We start from the raw sequence: 20,772 nt of genomic DNA on the forward strand, positions 1-20,772 counted from the left end.
ATCCTCAGCTGCAGACACATTACACTTTTTAAACTAAAGAGAACTAAAACACCCCCTGGCCCCCCAACCTTCCAGCATCCATTAAACCTTCTCAGGCCACCCAGAGATCTCCCTTGACAACCCACTCATCATCTACCGAAACATCCTCATAAACCACAAAGACGACATTCACGCTTCAGCTAATCCATCTCCTCAAAGGCGAGCAGAGAGTAGAGTGAAGCCCTTTGAGCCAGGACTTTGCTGGCTGAAAGAAGAAAAAAGTGGAGTTTCTATCCCTGCCAGCATGTGATGATGCTTGTAAGCAAAATGGATTAAAAAAGCAGTGGTGCTCACCACCCCAATTTTGCTGTTTTTTTTTATACACATATATTGTTAACTCTGAAGTCTATTTTAACACCACTGTTTTTCTGTAGGAATTAAGCCCATTAGAAAGAAGCCTCCTGCAAAAGCACATTTCATCTTCAAGTGGAGCCAGAACAACCTGCTCCCACATAGAAGCCAGCAACACACCTGAATCCAAGATCTTTAGAATCCCAGCACATCCCTGAGCTGTTTCTCCGATGGTTATCAAACACCAAAATGATACTTTCCCAACAGGTCACGCCAACACCACGCAACCTGCAGCCTTCATGCAGCCCACATAGTAAATTCATCCACTTCTCAGCTTCCTTCTAGGGGGTTCATGTTGCTGAACATAAGTCAGGAGTGTCGCAGCTTAGATCAGTTGTCTCAATGGCAGCAGTAATCCTCTCCCAACCAACTTTTTCCCAAGGTCCATGAAGGCCCTTCTTCCTCGGCTGCCAACGTGCATGCCTAGCGAACGCACTAGCTCTGAGAAAGAAATGGGTTTAGCCGTTCACATCCACTGCATTCAGCCTGCGACTAGCCAGTAACTCCAGCACTTCTTGAGAAGTGCTCTTGATGTGACGGGGAGGAGCTTTCTGTGCATCAAAACTACAGTTAAACTGTGGCCCTTTGAGATGCCTTGGCAACATGGATTCCACATATGCCCCAGGAATGTTTGACTGGATTCTTTTAAGAGACACAGCCATTGAAGCCCAGCATTCACTCCGCACACCTTGCTTCTTGTTGCAAGAAAACAGTGGAACCTATATTTAAGAGTAAGAATCTCAGGAGTAACTTTCTGGTCAGAACAGATGGAAGGCAGGACACAGCACATGTGGATAACAAGTCTTGAAGAACCACAGCTACTGTAAGGTAAATACCCACCCTTCCCCCCCCCCTCCCCCCCCGAATATCCACACAACTTCAGTTTTGGGGTTTGCAAGCACTTATGTCAGTAACAGAAAGTTGATGGGGGTTGCCTAAAAAGAATGGATGCCACAGTGCCACCCTGAACTTACATTTGGCCCACAAGCCTAAACAGAAAATTGCTTTTTCCCATTCTCACTGTAGGAACATCTGCCAGACAGGCTGGGAAGGAATAAGTGTGGGCAAACCAAGCTCCAGCCCACTCAGAAAGATCCTTCTTGGCTTGAGTACTCAAGAGGCACTTATTGAGATCTTTGTTATTCATTCAGCAAACACCACAAAGAGAGTCTTGAAATACATCTGAACAACTGTTTCCAGTCACAATAAAAAGTCAGTCTCACAACACTGAACATACAAGATTTTACTTCACTCTGAGAGGGATGTGCTTTAGGGAAGGAAACATGACGGTAAACAGGGTGAATGAAGCCAGAGACCACCTACACCAGAAACTCTGGGTAATGCCAGAGAGTAGCCTTGTTTTGATAAGTTTCATCTGCATTTAGCTTAACAAGATGTTTCTATAAATGCTGGGGCATCAGAAAGAAGTTTTCACCAAAGATAGCAGAGAACATACATCCAATGTTTCTGACAGAAGTTTCATTAGTCTTATCGCCACGTGACCATCATTTCACGTTGATGGATGAGTCGTAGATAAAACAGCATGTGGGACAAGTGACACTTTCCATGCAGGATCTTGCCTGTGCTTTGTACGACCTGAAGTCCCTACCTGACCTGTAAGCATCTTGTTTCAGAATGGTTCAGGACAACAAGAGAGATCTAGTACCACCTTGCTCTGCCATAAGCTGTTGCTTCCCACCTGTAAGGGTTAATCCATTAACCCTTCTAATTAGACTCATACTGTCTTTACATTGATTGTATTGAGGAAGCAGATGGCTTGCTTTACTCCACCATCACATACAGCCATGTGACTTCTCATGTCGGCCATATGAATGAGACTATGACCATGCTATCATACCCAGCCTTTTACAAGCATGCTGTTACTACCAAACATTTAATAACTTTTAAACATTTCGGTGCTGGAACTCTTGTTCTGACATTTCATCTTGCAGATACACCAAACATAGCACATCTGGAACCGATCGAGCCTTCTGGTGTGGCATAGATTTGCTGTTCCTGTCTCACAGCCACGTTGGAGTGCTGAGAGCACGACAGCACAACAGACATTAAGCTCAGTGCTTAGTTTCACGTCCACAGGCAGCACGAGACCACTCATGTAGTGGATAATCTCATCCTCAGTCACGGTGTTCTGTGACAGCAATCTACCACAGTAGCAAAATATCTTCCCAGATGTTAAACAGTTTAATTGTAACTGGGCACATGTGCTTATCCCTCAGTGCAGGAGGCTGGCATTTGGGTTTATATAAAATAACTGTGAAACCAAAGCTGCTGCCCAAAAGCAAAATGATCAAGGAATCTGCCATTTGCATAATAATATGAGACTGTTGCAGGTAGAATGATTTTTCATTGGCACAAAACAAAATAAATACTTTTCTGTCAGAGCTTCCACAATATGACCATTAGCACAACCAACAAAACACAAAGAAAAGACAGTGGGCATCAGCACAGAATCTTTTGTGACAATAAAGAGAATTTTCCATTATTTCAGCTGGCATTTGGTCACCAAAGGACTATGCAATAGAAAGCTTGGTCGGAAATTCATGTTTAACAAAAGTCTTCTCTCACAACCTAGTGAGTTAAAAAAACCAAACGAAAACACAAAAGCTGTGATTAGATCAATGAGTGTCACAGAAGATCACAGTTTTGCTGCAGCATTCTCCCTGAAACTGGCTCATGCAACTAGTAAAGTCCCACAATGTAAGGGACTTCTGAGATGATGAGAGGAGATGCTTGGGTCCTTCCAAGACTTTTGACTACAAAATAAAGTGACATTCTTCTTGCAGCATAATTATTATTGCCAAATTTACCCAGAAAGAAGGAACAGATCAAACCATTTAAAGGAAATTAGATAGTCCAATACAGCAGAAAGAGGGATTTTGTTTTCCTGGCAAGAACACATAACACCTTTCCTGAAGAGAAAACCTTTTCCAGTAGACTCCCTATGCTAGCATGCTAGTCTCATTCTCTCTGTGAAGCAATCAGTCATAAACAAACAGGTAGGCAGCATCCAGGAACTCAAATGCAGAGACATCAGTACAGGTGAAAGAGCTGTCTGTTGTTCTGAACATAAATCTAACCAAGCTGGACCACTGAAAGAGCATGCTCATTAGATTCAAGACTCAGACCTACCTGCGTCCATATTGTTGCTATTGCCAGAAGCACACACAGATCCTCTCTTGAGTTTTGTCATGATCCTTGACCCACATGGATAAGTAGAATGCACATCAGAGCAGTAATGAAAAATATGAATGAGTCATTTGGAATGGACCTTTGGCTCTTACTGATCCTACAGCAACTACTGAAGTTGGTATTGTAGCTTATCAAAAACAACAAGCTGTTTTGGGAAATCCCATTTTGGGAAAACATCCAAAGGCTTTGGAACTGAGGATTAGATTTGGCTTTGGCTAAGGGTTTCCAAACACATTTCTGCTGACACAATCATCTAGCAAACTGTAGAGACCAGAAAAGTTACCGTTTCATGTTATAGAACAGTCCTCAACAAATCAGATGCAGAGTTCCTACGTAAGCTGACATAAAGGCTTTCATCAGCAGTATTTGCTCTGATAACCTATAGTCCCAAAACATTTAGACGCAGGTCTGTCCCAAAGGATCCCATTTCACTGCCCTTAAGCTTTCAGCTCACTCGTATGAACTCCCTAACCTTTAATGGAGGCAACCATAACCCTGCTAAGGAGTTTTGCTTGAATTGTTTGTAGATAAACAGACGCTGAATCAGAACTATGCACAAAGCCTTCTGGAGAATCTGAGAACGCAGATTGTGGTGTTTGAAAATTAAGTATACTTCAATCACATCTTTAAGAGTTACAAACAAATTCCAGTATAATGTACAATATACATAAACTCCAGTTATTTAAGGCATGGATGTATGCTGGAGCAGTGCCACAGTTAATTTATGAGGCCGGTCATCATCTGGAGTCTCTGCTGAAAAAAACATTGCTCCTGCATCTAAAATGCCTAGTAAATTCTGTGTTCTAAATTGGGAGCACAGAACTGAGACTCACTATCAGCGTCTTCTGATAAGCGATGATGACTTCCTAGGAACCATTGGCCGCAAAGACAAATGTCTCAAGTGTATAAATGTTTTAGTCAGATCTTAGTAAGTTATTCACTGCGGAGCTGATATTTATCTCTAAAGGTAAGTGAATTTCTTCAGTTACCTGGAGATGCTAGGTCCAATACTGCAGATCCCAACCACTACGTATGTACCTCAGATGCACTAAACATACAGGAATGGGAGAAGAGGAGATTTTGAAACTAAGACACAAATTACTGCACATATTCAAATAAAAGGATCGCTGAAGAAAAGGAAGCTGAAAAAAAGAGCAACACAGCAAGGGGTGAGGATACCTCTCCACCTTTCAACTCTTCTTTCTTCAACTAGGAAAGATGTGATTGGATCTCTTTCCCATCCAGTCCTGGAAGAACACCTTACAACGACTTCCACAGCACCATGGGGCATGTCTACACTAGCACTGTGGTTGGGATCATGAGTGTGCTTCTGCAGAAACTCGCCACCATACCCACTAACTGCACTTCAGCAAGTACCACAGAGAAGTCTCAGGGAATATGAACTGGATGAAACCAAACATGAAAACGCGTTTCAGAAGTGCACCTACTGCACTCCAGATGTAAACAAACAGTAAAATCCTGGCACACCATACTAGACTTAGTGGGAAACCAATCCTTCTGAAATTCATAGCATCAAGCCTTCTCCAACAACTGTTCTCTAAAAAGCTGCTCTAACTCATCTGCACTACTTTGCTAAAGTAAACACTGCCACAGTACACCATCCAGAATGGGTGCTTACAAAAGTGTTCTGAAGAGGAAACGGGGAGGTAGAAGAGCAGAGACCTTTGCTCACTGACAGCAGTGAGCACACATTGCTTCAAGCTCAGCTTCTGCCTGACAAACTCATCCCAGATGCCAAGTAAATGGCTCAAGGAATGCAAAGAGGCAGCCAGGCTAGGCCCAGCTAGACTCTTAACCTGAATACCAAGGTGGTTAACTTCCCAGAAAAGCCACACTCTAAGAAAACTGAAATAGGCAGCAGAAACCTGCAAACTTCTACATTACAGCTCTCTCCTCTCAGGGAACTCTAGTGATCCTGGTTGTTAGTGGAATTGGGATTATTTCACTGGGCAGACGCAGCTTTTATTTTGAGAATTCCTCCACAGGAGCTACTAAAATAAAAAGCTAAGCCAACAATCAGTAGGTGAACATACTCATTTCACACGTTTCACTTTCCTGAAGACGAAAAACAGGCATATTTCCTTACTTGAAGGTCAGGCAAGTTAAGATTTGTTTGACTGATAGGGGAAAGGGAAGGGGAAAACCCCAATCTATTCTTGAATTAAAAAGAAAGAAAATAGTAAATTTGATTGAAACACTGCTAAATATGTAATGAATTAAACCCTTACCCCGAAAAAAGGGCTCTTTGGAAGCTTTTCTTCCTGCTTCACCTATGTGATTTTCTGAAAAAAAATCTAAGTTTTAAGAGTGCTCAGAACAGTTTGGGTAACGAGCCAGAACTGCCTGTTGATGTCACCCCCTCCCCACTTTTTTTTAATAAACTGTATTGAAGACATATGAATACTCTTATTTCCTTTTCACTACAAAGGAGGTGTGTTGAATGCCAACCCTGTACGTTAGGTGATTTGAGCATCAGAAACATAAAGACACCCTGAATCTATGATTTGTCTGTAGAATACATGCTCCTATCTTTGCTAGTGAAAAAAAGGAACAGGTAGAAACTAGATACATTAAAGATTTCTGGCATCTCCATGAGTGCTGTGTTAGCTTCTCTTAAGGAACCTATTATGAGACTTTTACAGAAATCAACCCATGTTAAAGTGTCACAGAGAACACTTTATGCCAAGTCAGTAAGCAGCAGTAAATGTGTGCCTTACTTTTCTGTCTTAGTTCCCATGCAGACTAATGTAGCTGTTAAACACTGACAAAAGTTTTGTAAAACTACCTGAACATGCACAGTTATAACTGTGCCCTTTCCTAATCCACTGCAGCTAATTTGGAACCAGGGACTATTTTTGAATACACGTATTCTTTCCAGAGGACATTACCTTGGACTTGTCTACACCGAGTTTGGTTTCCCACCATTCTGTCTCCATCCACTCTGCTTCTCTAGTCTTGACTAACTTTAGAAACTCTGTCATCATCAAGTTCTTGCATGGCAGTTCTCTTCTTCAGATCCCTAACAAATAAATACAGGTCTCAGTACAGATTCGCAGACGCTCAGTCCACAACTTCTTGTTTTGCAAAATTAAATAAATCTTTCTGAATCACCTCACTATGATCATCAACTAAATTTAAAACTAAATAGTTTTTTTTTTTTTAAAAACACAAACAAACAACTGCACTACATAGAACCCCCCCCAGTTTTACTAACTCAGTCACATAAGACTGCTATCCTTCACGACAAATGCCATAGCTATGTAATGGTTATGAGCTGCTGGAGTACAGGATGAACTCAATTTACATTACAGTATAGCAATTTCAAACACAGCACCATTAAGTGCAATGATATACTTAAATATGCTGGCACAGGAGCAGTAGGGCTTTCATTACCTTTTAACATGTACTACTTCTCCCCTCTTCAGAAGAGGGTGTCTCCTTTTGGCAACTGCCCTTTGCCACGCGTTCCCCAACAAATGCTGTGGTCCATGGGTCCCAGTCTGTGGGTCTTGTGAGGCCTAAGATCAGCACAGACTAACACCATTCTCCCATCACTGAGCTTTCTTGAGACTCAGTAGCGAGAGTTCATAAAGATCTATTTAATCCCATTCCGGCCCTGACCTCAGCACAATTTTCTAAACAAGTAATTTTGTATATTTTACAGAAAGTTCTCCGATTTATCAACCTAATTTTTTTTTCACACAGGATTACATCTTTTCCTTTGCACCTTTTCTAAAGGACTCCTAGACTTGATGCTGAACTGGAAATCCTGGAGCTCCCTGCTAAACTGAACGGCAGGTGGAATAGGAGCAGCTGAAGCACATGTCTTTTCTCACTGAAGTACCTTAGACCTGACCAGCAGGATGGCACAGGTGGCAGAAGGGAAATTCAAGTCCACTCTTGGATTCTTTGGAGTGACTATCAAAGAGGCCATCTAGCACAGCAGTCACAGTGAGTTTTAGAGAACGGATAACCATATGTGTAAGACACACTGACTCACTTCACACAAACTAGGTTCAGATACAAAATCACACTGAGTTTGAAGACGCAAGAGGGAGAAGCAGCAAGTTCTCTCTTCATCACCCTGAGCATTTTGATTTGTAAGCCTGTGCTTTTATGCTCGTTATCCACAAACACATTCAATCACCGTGTCGAAGCTGAATAACTACCAATGGGATGAGTTGTTCATCTGTAACAAGATCACATGCACAGCTAAGGATGTTCTTGAGAAGTTTACAAATCTTTCTGCTAGATTCTGATCACCTCGCCTATACCTCAGCTTCTTGCAGCGGTCTATGGAGAAACCCAAAACCCCATTTGGGCAACCTGGTATTCTGCTTTTGTGTGATTTCTTCATGAATTGTGATTGTGATTGCTTCCGCCCTCCCTCTTTGACTATCCAGAAAAGCTCAGTGCTGGTCCCACTGGAAATATCTGGCTTCGTGCACATTTTTTAATGCAAACACCTTCAATGTTCTACTTGGATTTTCCAGGAAAAAAACGTTTTGTTTCAAACCAAAATGATTAAGAAGATACAAATAATAAAATGTCTGTCCCAGGAAACAAAAGTCCTCGCAACTACTCAGCAGTTTCTACTGAAATCCCACCAGTCGTCTTATTTCTTGATAGATGGGGGCAGCCAGTTCTTTGGCTTTCTCTGCTCCATCTTCTAAAACCTTCATCAGATGGGATTTGTCTTCCTGGAGTTTCTTGATTTCATTCCTGATAGGTGCAAATCTTTGAATAACTGACTCTGCTACTACCATTTTGTAGTGAGCCGTGTCGAGACCAGCAGATTGGTGCAGCACTTCTTTGATGCTAAGCCCGGTTACTGCGGCATGAATGGACACCAGATTGGAGACACCAGGGCGACCGTCTGGGTCAAAGGTCACCTCAGAGGTAAAGTCAGTTACAGCTTTGCGGAATTTCAGCACTATTTCGTCAGGGCTGTCTGCTATGTTAACAGTAGCTAACTTCTGTGGGTCTGACTTGGACATCTTCACTGTTGGATCTCTGAGAGATTTTATTTTCTTTGTTGTACCTTAAAAAAAAAAGAGGAATAATTCTGAACACACATAGACAATGGTTTCTTATGACAATTGCTAAGAACACTTAGCAGCAAGATGAAGCTCTCTGTTTATCCTTGCTTAAAAATGAGTTGTGAGCACAATCATGTACGCTCCTCTAGTCCTTATGTCCTTCCTGTCCTTCTAAGCCACCTTTCTCCTCCCATAAACAAAATGAAAACCCGCTCCATTTCTCTCCTTCTCGCTAAGCAGAAACTTCTGCTGGGACACTTCCCAATATTTTCTGTGGCTACATGCTGATTTTCCCCCCAGACTTTCTCTTCCCTTGTATTCCTGGCACTGGAGACAAGTTATCTAGAGAGCATGGACTGCACATTACTAACAGGTTCTGTAACAGTGGAGAAACAGGTTAAATCCCCCAGTAAAAAAGAATCTCAGAACAGCTAATCTCCTTACTTTAGGAAACTCTTCCACCCCAAATCTCTTGGTTATTCTCCTAAACATCAATAAAGACGGTTAATAAAAATTCCCCAACTGAACACTAACCAGGTCTGTTAGAGGGAAAGCACTGTTCAGATAAGAAAGGTGTGGGTATTGTACAAACTACTAAGATATATGTGGGTACATGAAATAGAATAGTAGCATTAGGGGAATATTGCAAAGTACTTTCTTTAACAGCATCAACCCAAACTGTTTCAGTCTTTCACCAAGAAACATCGTTCATGGAGTACACAAAGTACCACTGATCTAGGAAGTACTCACACCACTTGTTTTTTAGACACCTAAGACAGCCAACTAAATTACTTGCATACGCCTCCTAGATGGCCTGTGTACTCAGTGAAAGGATAAGTGTTCTTCCAGGGTACAATTCAGACTGCCCCAGAAAGTGCTCTGTTCTGAACCATCTTTTGGAAGAGTCTGTCTCTTTCCTGTAAATTTGAAGTAGTCCAGGTAATCTAACTGCCTACAGCTAGTGAGTCTGAATAGGTCCTTAACTCCTCCATTCGTCTAGGATATCTCATTGGTTTGCATACACTTGTGAACTTATGAAGGTATGCTTTTCATCAGGGAATTGAAAAGGTTTGGTTCTCCCCGCCCCCCCCCCCCCAAATTGAGCTTTTTATTTCCTGGGAAACAGCCTCACCTGCATCATAGGCTACACTCAGCTCTTCATCACAGTGCTTAGTATTTAATTGTTCATTAGAAACTGAAGAGCTTGCAGTACCTAGTATTCTCTAAGCTCCACTCTGGGTCTAACACCATTTTTGTCACTGAGGCTTGAAAATTGAGAAAGGTTTATTACTGCCTGTCTTTTCTAAGGTGAGGGCTCCTTGCCCTTTTGGGGGCGAAGGTCTCTGCTGTGCATTCCTCTACATTACTTACAACAAAGATGCAATGCTTCTTCCTTACCCAATTCTTCACGTTTCTTAACAAACGTGCCATTCGTGCCATCTGACTCCTCCTCACCCCCCGGCCTATGACCTTATAGCTCAAAAATGGCTGAGAAGGTTTTCCATATAAGTCTCCCTGAGTCCAAGATCAAAAATGGGAAGTCTAAGCTCTATAAGAGGCCCTTACAGAAATACGCAAGTATATATTAAACACACTTAAAAGATTTTTGAGCACTGTACCAATAAACCTACACGCTGTTTAGCATGCTTAATGTAAACATCTACCATTCAGACACTGAAGAATTCTGCTTGCTAGAGGTCTCTTGTCTTGTTGCTTGCGTATCTCCTGAACTAGCAACGTGGAGCAGAGACCCGACTCTTAAAAGGTCCAATACTCTGAGAGAGCAAGGCTGACTGGCAGCAGCAGAGTGCATCTGGCCCCCTGGACTAGAATACCAGACGTCACATACATTCCTCTACCAGGGATTTGTAAAGCCTTATGTCTATCTTGCGAGTTCAATTTCACAGCCTCTAGTCTCTTGTTGTCAGTTTTTAATCTTCCACTCCCTTAGCATCAGTTTGCTCCCTTTTCTTGGTCCCTGAAACTATCTCCACAATATTTAAATCCATCTTCAACCTTGAACTGCAGTTAAGGGAGAAGAAAAAAAAATAACCAAGACCAGCTCACTTAAAATGGCTTTGGGCACAGGAAAGAATTCTCCATATTTCTTGTTGAAATGTTGTGCTATATCTTGGGCTAGTTCCAGGTGCAGGACTTGATCTTCTCCAACGGGAACATGTGTCGACCTTTTAATAAAAGACAGATACAGGAAACTCAGCAAAGCTCTCTGGTTCTGCTGAAATGTTACTCAAGACTGTCACAGCTTCTGCCATGACCGAGGGCCAGACTGAGCCAAACACTCAGTCCCAGCTAGATATAGGTGCTGTGGGAACAAGATCCCAAACTGACTGTATCCTAGGATGAGTCTGCTTTTTGTGCTAAACTGAAGCACATCTCCAAGGGCAAAAATAACCCTTCACGAAAACATATATGGTAAAGATACCAATAAGAGCAAATCACTAAACTCAGCTCAGAGAAAGGTTTTTGTAGCATCTCCTGCTGTCTCTTTAGAGATCAAAGAGCACGTGTTACAGTGTGCGAACAAAGTAAGAAAGATCTGCAAGGCATAAAGCGCAAGCACCTTGCTTTGTCAAGTCTCAGGAAAACATAACTGTTGTCGAGAAATTAGTACTGTGGATTTATCAAGGGAAGGAAAGAAGAGAGTGGTTCTTCCTCGTGGGTCACCACTGTATAAATATCATGTGGGCCAGTGCCTCTATTGCTACAAGAGTTATCATTCATAGATTAGAACTGTTAGCATCAAAGGATCATTTGATCTTCTGTATTGAACTCAACAGCTTGAATGCAGTTCTGGAGGAAAACACAATCTGCATCAGAGGACATGAGGAGGTGAAGAATCCATTACTTCCCCTGGCGATTCTTTCCCACAGTTAATCATACTCGCTAAAAATGTATGAATCTTTTAGATGAGGCAGACTTGAAGTCTTGCCAGCTTTTGATTACTCTCCCTTCTCCCAGCGGATTTTTTTCTAAGGCTTGTGGGGTATTCAGCTCTGAATCCTGGATATGCTCCAGCGTAAGAAAGTTCACTATGCATCTTTTAAGCTCCCAGAAAATTTCAGTTCAACACGGTACTCCTTCTTTCCGATTCTGAATTACTGGGCTGACATCCAGGAATCAATTTGTCCACCTTTATTCCCCACCAAACAGTCAGCAAGGCAACCTAAAAACAGTTACAGTAGCCAATAGGAAATCACAGTGGCCTACAACTAACAGAAAGAAAATCAGTTACCGTAATCAATATACTTTAAGCAGGTCAGAAGAAATGTTTCCATATGCCAGAATGGTTCCATATTCATAAAGTTTGCCATTAAACAGAAAACATGTTGTCTTTATAAATGACTCTGCATGATTCTTCGCCTTTTTCCTTGCTGGTTTTTTAATATTTCTGTCCTGGTGCTATTTTTATTCCTTTCTGTCATATATTTACCTTCTGTCCATTTTCCTGTCTCTTTGATCCTTGGTTCATCTGAATTAGTACTGTTTCTCCCTTTCCTCCAGCTCTTAATTCTTCCTCATGACTGCTGCTCCCTTCCCGTGTTTCCATTTCTCCCTGATTCTTGTTTCCTTGATTATGTTTTTACATTAAAACATTTCTTATTAAAGATACTATGTCAGATTTCTTCAGAGATGTTGTTTCTCTTTCACTTCCTTGTTTTGTGTTCTGTCTGGACAGCCTGCTGTTAATACACATGGTAGCAAACAAACCACAGGCTTCACTAAGGGATGATGAATCACATGATCTTATTAGAGATGGAAGAGACATACATGGTTGAGCTCAATCAAAGCCAGGTGATTTTTCATAAAGTTGTCTAAATTTTACCCTTAAATACTGCTTGACAATCAAACATGACTCACTGCTTAGAAGATCATTTTAATATTCAAATTCATTCTGACTTTTGCTTGCTTCCCATTATTTTCAGTTAAAATTCAAGTGAATTAGAAATACCATCTATTGGTCTTCTAAACATCACTGTTTTCCCCTACTAATGATCACTTAGGAATAAATTTCTCTGGATACATTTTTCTGGGTTAACAACTGGCTAATCTTGGTCATTCTGTCCTCCTAAAGTCTCTGTCCTCATAGTTCTGTATTACTTCTCTGTCCCAACAAATATTCACAACTTCACTTCAGAACAATTCCACAAAGTACGTATGCTTGGAACATAAAAATAATACGTACTGCATTGTCTCTAACATTTACTTATTGAGACAGTTTAAAACATACTATGAAATACGACCAGTCACGACAATGCACTACAAGTTCTATCAGCTAGGCTACAAACTTAGGCATGCTGAGTCACCAGTCCATCATCAGGATGTGTTTGCATTGCACCACATAGTCCACCACAGAGAAAACTGAACTAGCCTGAGTGCCACAAGGTGCAGTAAATTATTATTCACTTTTTTTATCAGTATCAACAGGCCTACACAGAATCCCACACTAACAGGGGTATACTCTATACAGCCAGTTTAAGTATCGCTACAGTACACTGCATAAAATAAAGCATAACTACTTAAAAAGTGTGTGTGTGAATGTGTAATATGTATAATTAAACATCAATGTCTTATAATTCCTTAAGAATTATTCTGAAGTGACCAGCTTTTTCTCTTTACAGCCCTGTGAGCTGCTTTCAAAACAGGCTAGATTTCAACCAGCCACTTGAGAGGCAAAAAGCTGTCATCCATTTCCAATCTTCTGATCTAATCACACCCAGCTCCCCCACTTAATAAGTTAGCATGTTGACCTGACGAACATTTATTCTAATGCAGCTGAACAGACATTGCCCATGGGCTCACATTCTGCCTCTTACTTGTACAGCAAAATATCTGCTGCTTGAAGCACAGGGTAAGTCAACAAACCAACAGTTCCTTCGTTATTCTGGCTGGCACGCTTCATCTGTTTGCAAAAGAAAAACAGACAGGAATCACACTTTTAGTTAACAGTATCAAAGTCTTTGATTTTAATTAATTAGAATTCCAACTCATTTGAGTAACTTATTGTGTAACTCTAGAGAAAAGTGTGCCATGTAAAATCCACTCCTTGTGAATGCACACATCCCATTTTGTGTCCTATATTCATGACTTTCCCTCCACTGTTCTGATATTGTAGTGAGGAGAAAATGTAGGCTTGTGTTTTCTTTCTGTTTGTAATCTTACTAATGAAAACACAAAACAATCAGGCTGGGTTCTTACACTTATTATTGATAACACTTTTAAAATAGCTTTTTCAGCAATAAATTTTTGAAACACTTTATAATAGAGATATAAAAAGGCATTAATACCCGTGTTTCACAGAAAAGACAGCAATCACACACAGTCACCAGGAGAGTCGGTGACAGCCCGGAGGAGAACCCAGAACTACAGAGTCCAGCGTTCTCTCCATTAGTTCACCCTGCTCCCCACAATCCACCCACTGTCCTGAAGTCCTTTACCGCTCTAGAACATGGATCATTTAAATCAAGATAGTCAGGCTACAGATACTAATTCTGTTCTAGAAGTGACAGATCTCCTTTTTGCTTTTAACAATAGTTAAAAACACTAAACCCCTTGAAATCTTAATTATTTCATTAAGGCTATTCAAATAGCTTTAGATTTTTCTCACCCTCTCATACAGATCCTGTCTTCTGTCTACGTCCCTAAGTGCCTAGGGTTCAGGGGACCTAAGGGTTCAGGGGACCTAATCTGCAAAGCCTAGCACCTGTAACACCTATCTGTAGATTTGGAAAGTCAATCCAGTCAAAGTTAGATTTAAGAGCTTAACTTTAGAACCTTAGGTTTGAAAAGGTTGGCTTTAATCTATGCCATGCATTAACGCTGGTTGCTGTATTTAAGTTTTACTGTTTTTATTTAATTAAGAAGAAAAACAGGAAAAAAGAAAACATCTGGAGGTATTTAAGAGTGCTCTGAACTCTGCAAGCCAAACTCCTCTTCCCCCCCCCCCCCCTTTGATACTTCTTTCTCCTGCCTTTTGGGTTTTCTGCTTACTAAATGCCAAAGTAAAATACAAGGAAATTAAATGCAAGAACTCCGTTGATGCAGTCATGCTGATGCATGACCAAGATCAAGATGATGAACATTTGAAATTTGTATCGGCAAACATTTAAGGTGCCTTAACTTTATCACTCAGCACATTTTTAATATTTATCATTTCTATACTCCTCTTCCAACATATGCTGCTTTTGCACCCTCTTCCATAAAATCTACAGAACAGCCACTCTTCACAGTGGAAAAAGAAAAGCTGTTTATGGAACTCTTTAATCAGCAAGGCTCAAGGTTTCCACCGCAATATCATGCAGTTGTTTTGCATTATTAAATAAACACTGAAATAATTCCAAGCATTCTAGCAGAATCAGTTTAACAACTCTAAACAAGCCTCCTATTTAGTACAGTTTCTGCAAGTCTCTGCCAAAAATACTATCCTGTAGCTTCCAGCAGGAAAACATTCACTGATAGCAACAGACCTGGAAAGACACATTTTCCTCCTTCCACCATAGGACTAGAGAATTACTTAAATCTAAAGCAAGGATAACCGTGACATGGGTGGTACTTCACCAACAGCAAGTATTTCAAGGACTGCAGTTCTACTGAATTCCCATATATCTCCTTTCCATTTATGAAACTGTCCATACCTTCCACTGGGGCAAGCGTAACAGACGTGGGACATTAGTTAAGCACCCAAGAATCCAGGCAAGTTCTGCATGCTCAGGAACCTGGAAGTACAAAGTCAGAATCCATTTTAATCTTCTGCATTTACATGCATATTTTCTCAAAATCAATACAGATAAATAGTATCAGAGATCAGAAAACCATTTATTTTTGTCTATTATTTTTTCAGTAAGGTCAAGCGACAAGCTAACAAACTTTTGGATACCGCACAGATTGAATGCACTACACTCAAGCAGCATAGCAGAGCTCTTGATCCTATCCACTTATGTTCTAAAAAAGGAAGAAAATGCTTAGCAATAACAGAGTTGAACACACATGTAAACAAAACAACTGCTGGCCACTGTGTCACAGCCTCCCCACACTTTGAGATAATACATTAATAGCTACAAAACCTCTTTACCCTTCTCATTTCCTGTGCCAATAAGTTACCCAAGCTTCATTTCTTCTGCATCAGGGCTCCGAATACACTAATTCCCCTTAGCTGTCCTCACCAGCCTCACCTGAGCCCTCCACCCATACCCTCTGGCCATGGTCTCAAGAACCTCATTTAAGCTCAGACCAGACTGCCCCTAGTCCTTGCCTGAGCTACATTTCAGTGCAGCACATCTGGCAGCATGATAACTGCAGGTCCTTCACAGAATCCTGAGCTAACGGCCCGGGAACAGGGAGAGCTGGGCTGCTCCACAAGGCTGCGGCTGCAGACAGTCAGGCAGGCATTGCTGATGCATACACTGTTCTTTAACTTCTTTCCTGTAATTTTGTCTGTTGTCAGTTAGCTGTATATATGATAATCATCAAAAGAAAAAGGTGATCTATGTTCTGCTCCTTTGCTTACATGTTTGATTCACTGTTTTCAATATTGGCAGGTCTGGATGTTTAAGAGCATGCTAACCATCTCAAAGATGTTCAAAGCTTCATGCTTGCAACATGATGTAACAACCCAGATAGAAGGCAGTAAAAAGTGTTTGTTAACAAATAAGAATTACTAGCATTGTTAATGGCAATTCCTTTGTTGTCACATTTTAAATATAATAATTTCCTAGCTAACAGTCATTAGACTATTTTGGTGGTCAATGTTGTATGGAGGTATCTGACCTCAAGACAGCAGCTCAGCTGTTAGAGACATTAAATATTCCAGGTTGATTCTCTCTCCCTTCTTTCCACCATTCCCAGAGTTTGTTGGGTTTTTTTTTTCTCTTTTTTCTTTTAATTTCCTCATGCTTATTTGACCTGCAAACTTCTGTGCACAAGACAAAGTGCGGCAAGATGCACCAAATGTACCTTCTGCAAGATACAAAGAGTAAACTTAACTTTATAGAAAATACTAAGCTCAAGACCCCTATTTCATTTAGAAGGAATAACCATCTGGTTCAAAGCGGTTTCTCATTCCTTTCTTCTAGTCACGGATAGAGCGGAGATGGTGCTCTGTTGCACTTGTGTTGACAAGGTCTCCCTTTAAAAACTATGCAGTCATTGATCCAGCTTTGTCAGACGTTGCTTCCACAGCCAGGACTGCATGTGTGTTTCACTGCATCAGTGGCTTTGACATTACATCAGTTACCAAAACACCAAGTGATCTAAACAGCGTTTGTTGAGTTGAGTCCGCTCTGGGTCCTAGCAAGTTATACTCACTTCTAATCCTCAAACACACACAGTCCTTTCCTAAGTGAGGCTAGAGTCCTGAATACTGTGAAGAAAAAGCCTGATAAAAGGGGAGAAAATATAAAAAAATGCACAGAAGGGTAAAGATTTCAGTTGGAAAAAATTTCAGTACTGGAGCGTAATGAGTTAACATTCATCACCCAAATTGCAGTAACTGACTGTATGTTGGTCTGTGAATCAGGAGGTACTAGGCTTAAACCACAAATCATTTGTCAGACTAAATCATGGTTTAAGCTACTGTGTTTTACTTGGCAAGAGGGGCAGGTAATTGCTGCATTTCGTCGGTCACCGTGCATCAGCTCAAATGTGGTTACTCATTAAGCTACAGTACTCCATCACTTTGATTGGATAACTTTGGATACAAAGAAACTGGAAGAAGTGAAGATGTATATGATACCAGTAAAATAAAGTCTACTATTCCTTTCTAGCACTGAGCAATACCAATGGATCACAATTAGAAGAAGCCATTCTCTTGGACAAACTCAGTCAGTCTCTTGCCCCTGAGTCCATTTAAAATTCTGAGCAAACGTCTTCATTAAACAACCAAAACATAAGAACATAAGAAATAATATTGTACTGGATCACAACAGAGGTAGCTGTAGCCTAGCCCTGTTTCCAGGAGTAGCAACAAGAGATGGCATTTGGGCCGAGTACATGAGCCTATTGCTTCCTACAGTATCTTCCCTTTATACTTGTCAAGCATCCATAATTATTGTACTAGGAAATATCAGAAGATATTAACAGATATTATCATAAGATATTATAACAGTCCTGTTAGTATCCATGTTCCCCAGGAATGTGTCTAATCCTTTTCTGAACCTGCTGATACTGCCCACTTCATAAATTCACTCAGCAACAAGCTCCAAAGGTTCAAATCTGATGTAGAAAGAAGTACTTTCATTTACACACTAAACTGTCTGTTTACTAGTTTTGAATGCCGCCTGTTTCTTGTATTGCACAATTTGGTGAACAATTCCACACTCAGTTTATCCAGTGCTTTTCTGATTTTGTAAACTTTGATGGCATCTACACCTCAGCCTTCTCCTCTTTGAATTGAAGCATCCCAGACTTCTGAATTTTTCCTTTTAAGGCAGCTACTCTGTCCCCTGTAGCATTAACTCCCCTTCTTTGTACCGTCTCCAATTCACTTCACTACTTCCTTCTTTAGGTGCAGACGCTAAAGCTCTACCCAATATTCAAGATACGGGCACACTAACGTTTTGTACAGTGACAAAACATCATTCCTGTCTTGTTCTCAATACCCTTCCTGGTGATACAGTGATGATGACATATAGTTGGCTTTTTTGAAAATTACTTGTGCTGAGCCAACGATTTCAGAGAACTACCAATGATGACTCCAAGACTTTTTCCCTGCATTGCGACTCAGCTGAATACTGTGTAAAGAAGGTTTAGATTACTTTTACCTAGATGCTTTACTTTACATATAAAGCTCTTCTACCACTAATTTGCCTACCCACTCTATTTTACAAGTTCTTTTGGAGTTCCTTTCCTTGGCATAGCATTTGACTACCCAGAAGAACTTAGCATTGCCAACAAACTTCTGTTCACTACCTTCTTCAGGTGATGAATGAAGATGTTGACCAGAAAAGCTCCCAGCAGGAATCCCTGAGGCACATGACTACTGACTGTGCCATTCAAAAAATAAGTGATCACTATATCCTATTTGGCTTTCAACTCTAGCCAGCTGCAAGACTAGCAATGAACATTTCCTTCAGTACATTGCTACATTATTTTTTTTTTAAATAAGAATTGATACAGAACCTTGTCAAAGGCTTTTCAAAAAATTCAAATCCATTATGTTCCTGGGATGCCCGTTATCCACATGCTTAATAACACCCTCACAGAGTCCAACAGTTTAGTGAAACAGGATTTCCCTTTAAAGAAACCATAGCGACTCTGAAGAGAGACCATTTACTCATGCACTCAGCATCCTATTCTTTATTGAAGACTCTACCATCCCTGGTAAGATGAAAGTCAAAATCATCAGTCTGTAATTTCTGGGGTCCCATTTAGAGCTCTGCTTGTGTACTGCCAACATGACTTCAATCTGCTACTTCTCTGGCACACCAACCATTTATGGTGGCAGACTGCACACCTTGGCCACCAGTTCTGCCATTTCAATCGGAGGTTTTTTTCAGACTCCCAGCTGAATGCCATCTGGTGTCTAAACTGCCTACCTTTACCTAATAGTTTCCAATCAATTAAGGTTATTCTGTGTACATGTGAACCAGTAAAGTACTTAATTTGTTTTGTACTTAAAAATCTGACAGCAGAAGTACCCTCTGGAGCTATGATGTACTTCAGGAATGCCCCACCTTCCTGAACGAGAACAGATAATAAGCTTAGCTCTTCTCCAATGAAGACATCAGTTTCTCAGCAGTGACCTCTCCCCATATACCCCAGTATAAAAATACTGCAAAACATGAAGAAACAGAATTACATCTCCAACAATCAAAGCTCACAGCCAGTGACAGTTCCTGAACTGTGTGTCAAACCAGCCTCCAATAATGTCACAATCATTGGTGAGTCTGAAAAACAGCTATCTAATCTATTAAATCCTTCATGTCGACTCCAGCTACTTTTGTGTCCTGAAAGAATATAATAGCCTGTTTTCAATATACACATTATTTTCTCAGGAAATATTTCTTGCAGCTTGGCTGAAAATATTTGGAGGACTAACAGTCTTGTAAGTTCTCTATTTATTGTTTCCCTTACAAAGCCAACTATTTCCCATTTAGCAGTTTTCACAAAAAAGCTTAACCAGATCCACTTAGTGACACCCCCCTCCTTTAGACAGCCCAAATCATACCCTTTCCTTTTCTCAGTAAATACATCAAGTTTCTCTCCTTGTTCCTGCTCTGTGCTCTCGCCCACTTTAACACAGTTTTCTTGCCTAATCTGTAACAAGTCTGTAAAAACCATCAACATTTCTCAAAGGGTCGAGATGGTCATCTCTCTGCTATTACCAGCGACACATTTCCTCCTTCCATTTCCATTGCATTAAGCATCCCCCACAACCTGGCTTACTAATCACTAATCAAAGAGTTATTTCCAGAACAAAGTACTTCCATTCCTTCCTTGTGGCCCGACGAGCCCCAGTTCTGCAAAAGCCAGATTCCTTTTATTTTATTTTTTTCAAAGCACAGTTATTTAACAGAGGTGACCCCTTCCAAGTGATAATGAGCAGTTATCTAGAAGGCACAATCACCTCTGTTTCTTCACCTGGCTGAGTGCCCTGCTCCTCCCTCTTTACAGACAAATAGCTTCTTAATTGTTCACTTGTGCGGCCTTTTGACGTTCTTAACTCAGATCACAATTTACACTTGGATCACCTCTGGGGCATTATATGCTGAAGTACAGCCTCAGGGCTTCTCCCTGCAGATCCATTACTTTGTCCTTAATCCTAGCTATTCCCTACCAAGTTATTGCTGCTATTCCCTGGCCACAGCCACAGTTGATGATATATACATGGAAAACCAATAGCTACTTTTAGTCCAAGTAAGTCTAGATGACTTTTCATGCTGAGACATACAGCTGAGGAGGACAGCAAGCAATGAGATTCAAGAACAATAACAGAGGGAAAGGCATGGATACTGTGAGCAGATCTGAAAGCAGGCAAACCAGCAACACTGGAACTCAGCTTTCTGAGGCTTATTAGACGAAGTTGTGTGTGTGTGTGGGCAGCTGAAGTGGCTTCCTGCAAAAAGAGATTCAGTGTTTCATTTTCAAGATGGATTTC

General features: G+C 40.8%; 1 protein-coding gene across 4 annotated transcripts in view; it reads right to left on the minus strand.

Moving 5' to 3' along the window:
* Nucleotides 1-1,334: 1,334 nt before the first annotated feature.
* The window catches only part of WARS2 (tryptophanyl tRNA synthetase 2, mitochondrial), a 47,646-nt gene continuing 28,208 nt past the window's right edge, over nucleotides 1,335-20,772 (minus strand). The window contains exons 3-8 of one of the 4 annotated variants that reach the window (XR_012651394.1): nucleotides 15,314-15,394; nucleotides 13,496-13,581; nucleotides 10,728-10,846; nucleotides 7,015-8,662; nucleotides 3,541-6,640; nucleotides 1,335-2,979 (exon numbers count right to left, since the gene is read on the minus strand). Coding sequence is in view for 1 of the 4 variants with exons in the window: in XM_075034478.1 (XP_074890579.1) it covers nucleotides 8,214-8,662; nucleotides 10,728-10,846; nucleotides 13,496-13,581; nucleotides 15,314-15,394 (735 nt within the window). In the remaining 3 variants the exon portion in view is untranslated. Of the gene's footprint in view, nucleotides 6,641-6,702; nucleotides 8,663-10,727; nucleotides 10,847-13,495; nucleotides 13,582-15,313; nucleotides 15,395-20,772 lie in introns of those variants that run through there. The other 3 variants (XR_012651393.1, XR_012651392.1, XM_075034478.1) reach the window with 3 other exon arrangements.

Source organism: Buteo buteo, chromosome 8, assembly GCF_964188355.1.
Source record: "Buteo buteo chromosome 8, bButBut1.hap1.1, whole genome shotgun sequence".
Classification (NCBI taxonomy): domain Eukaryota; kingdom Metazoa; phylum Chordata; class Aves; order Accipitriformes; family Accipitridae; genus Buteo; species Buteo buteo.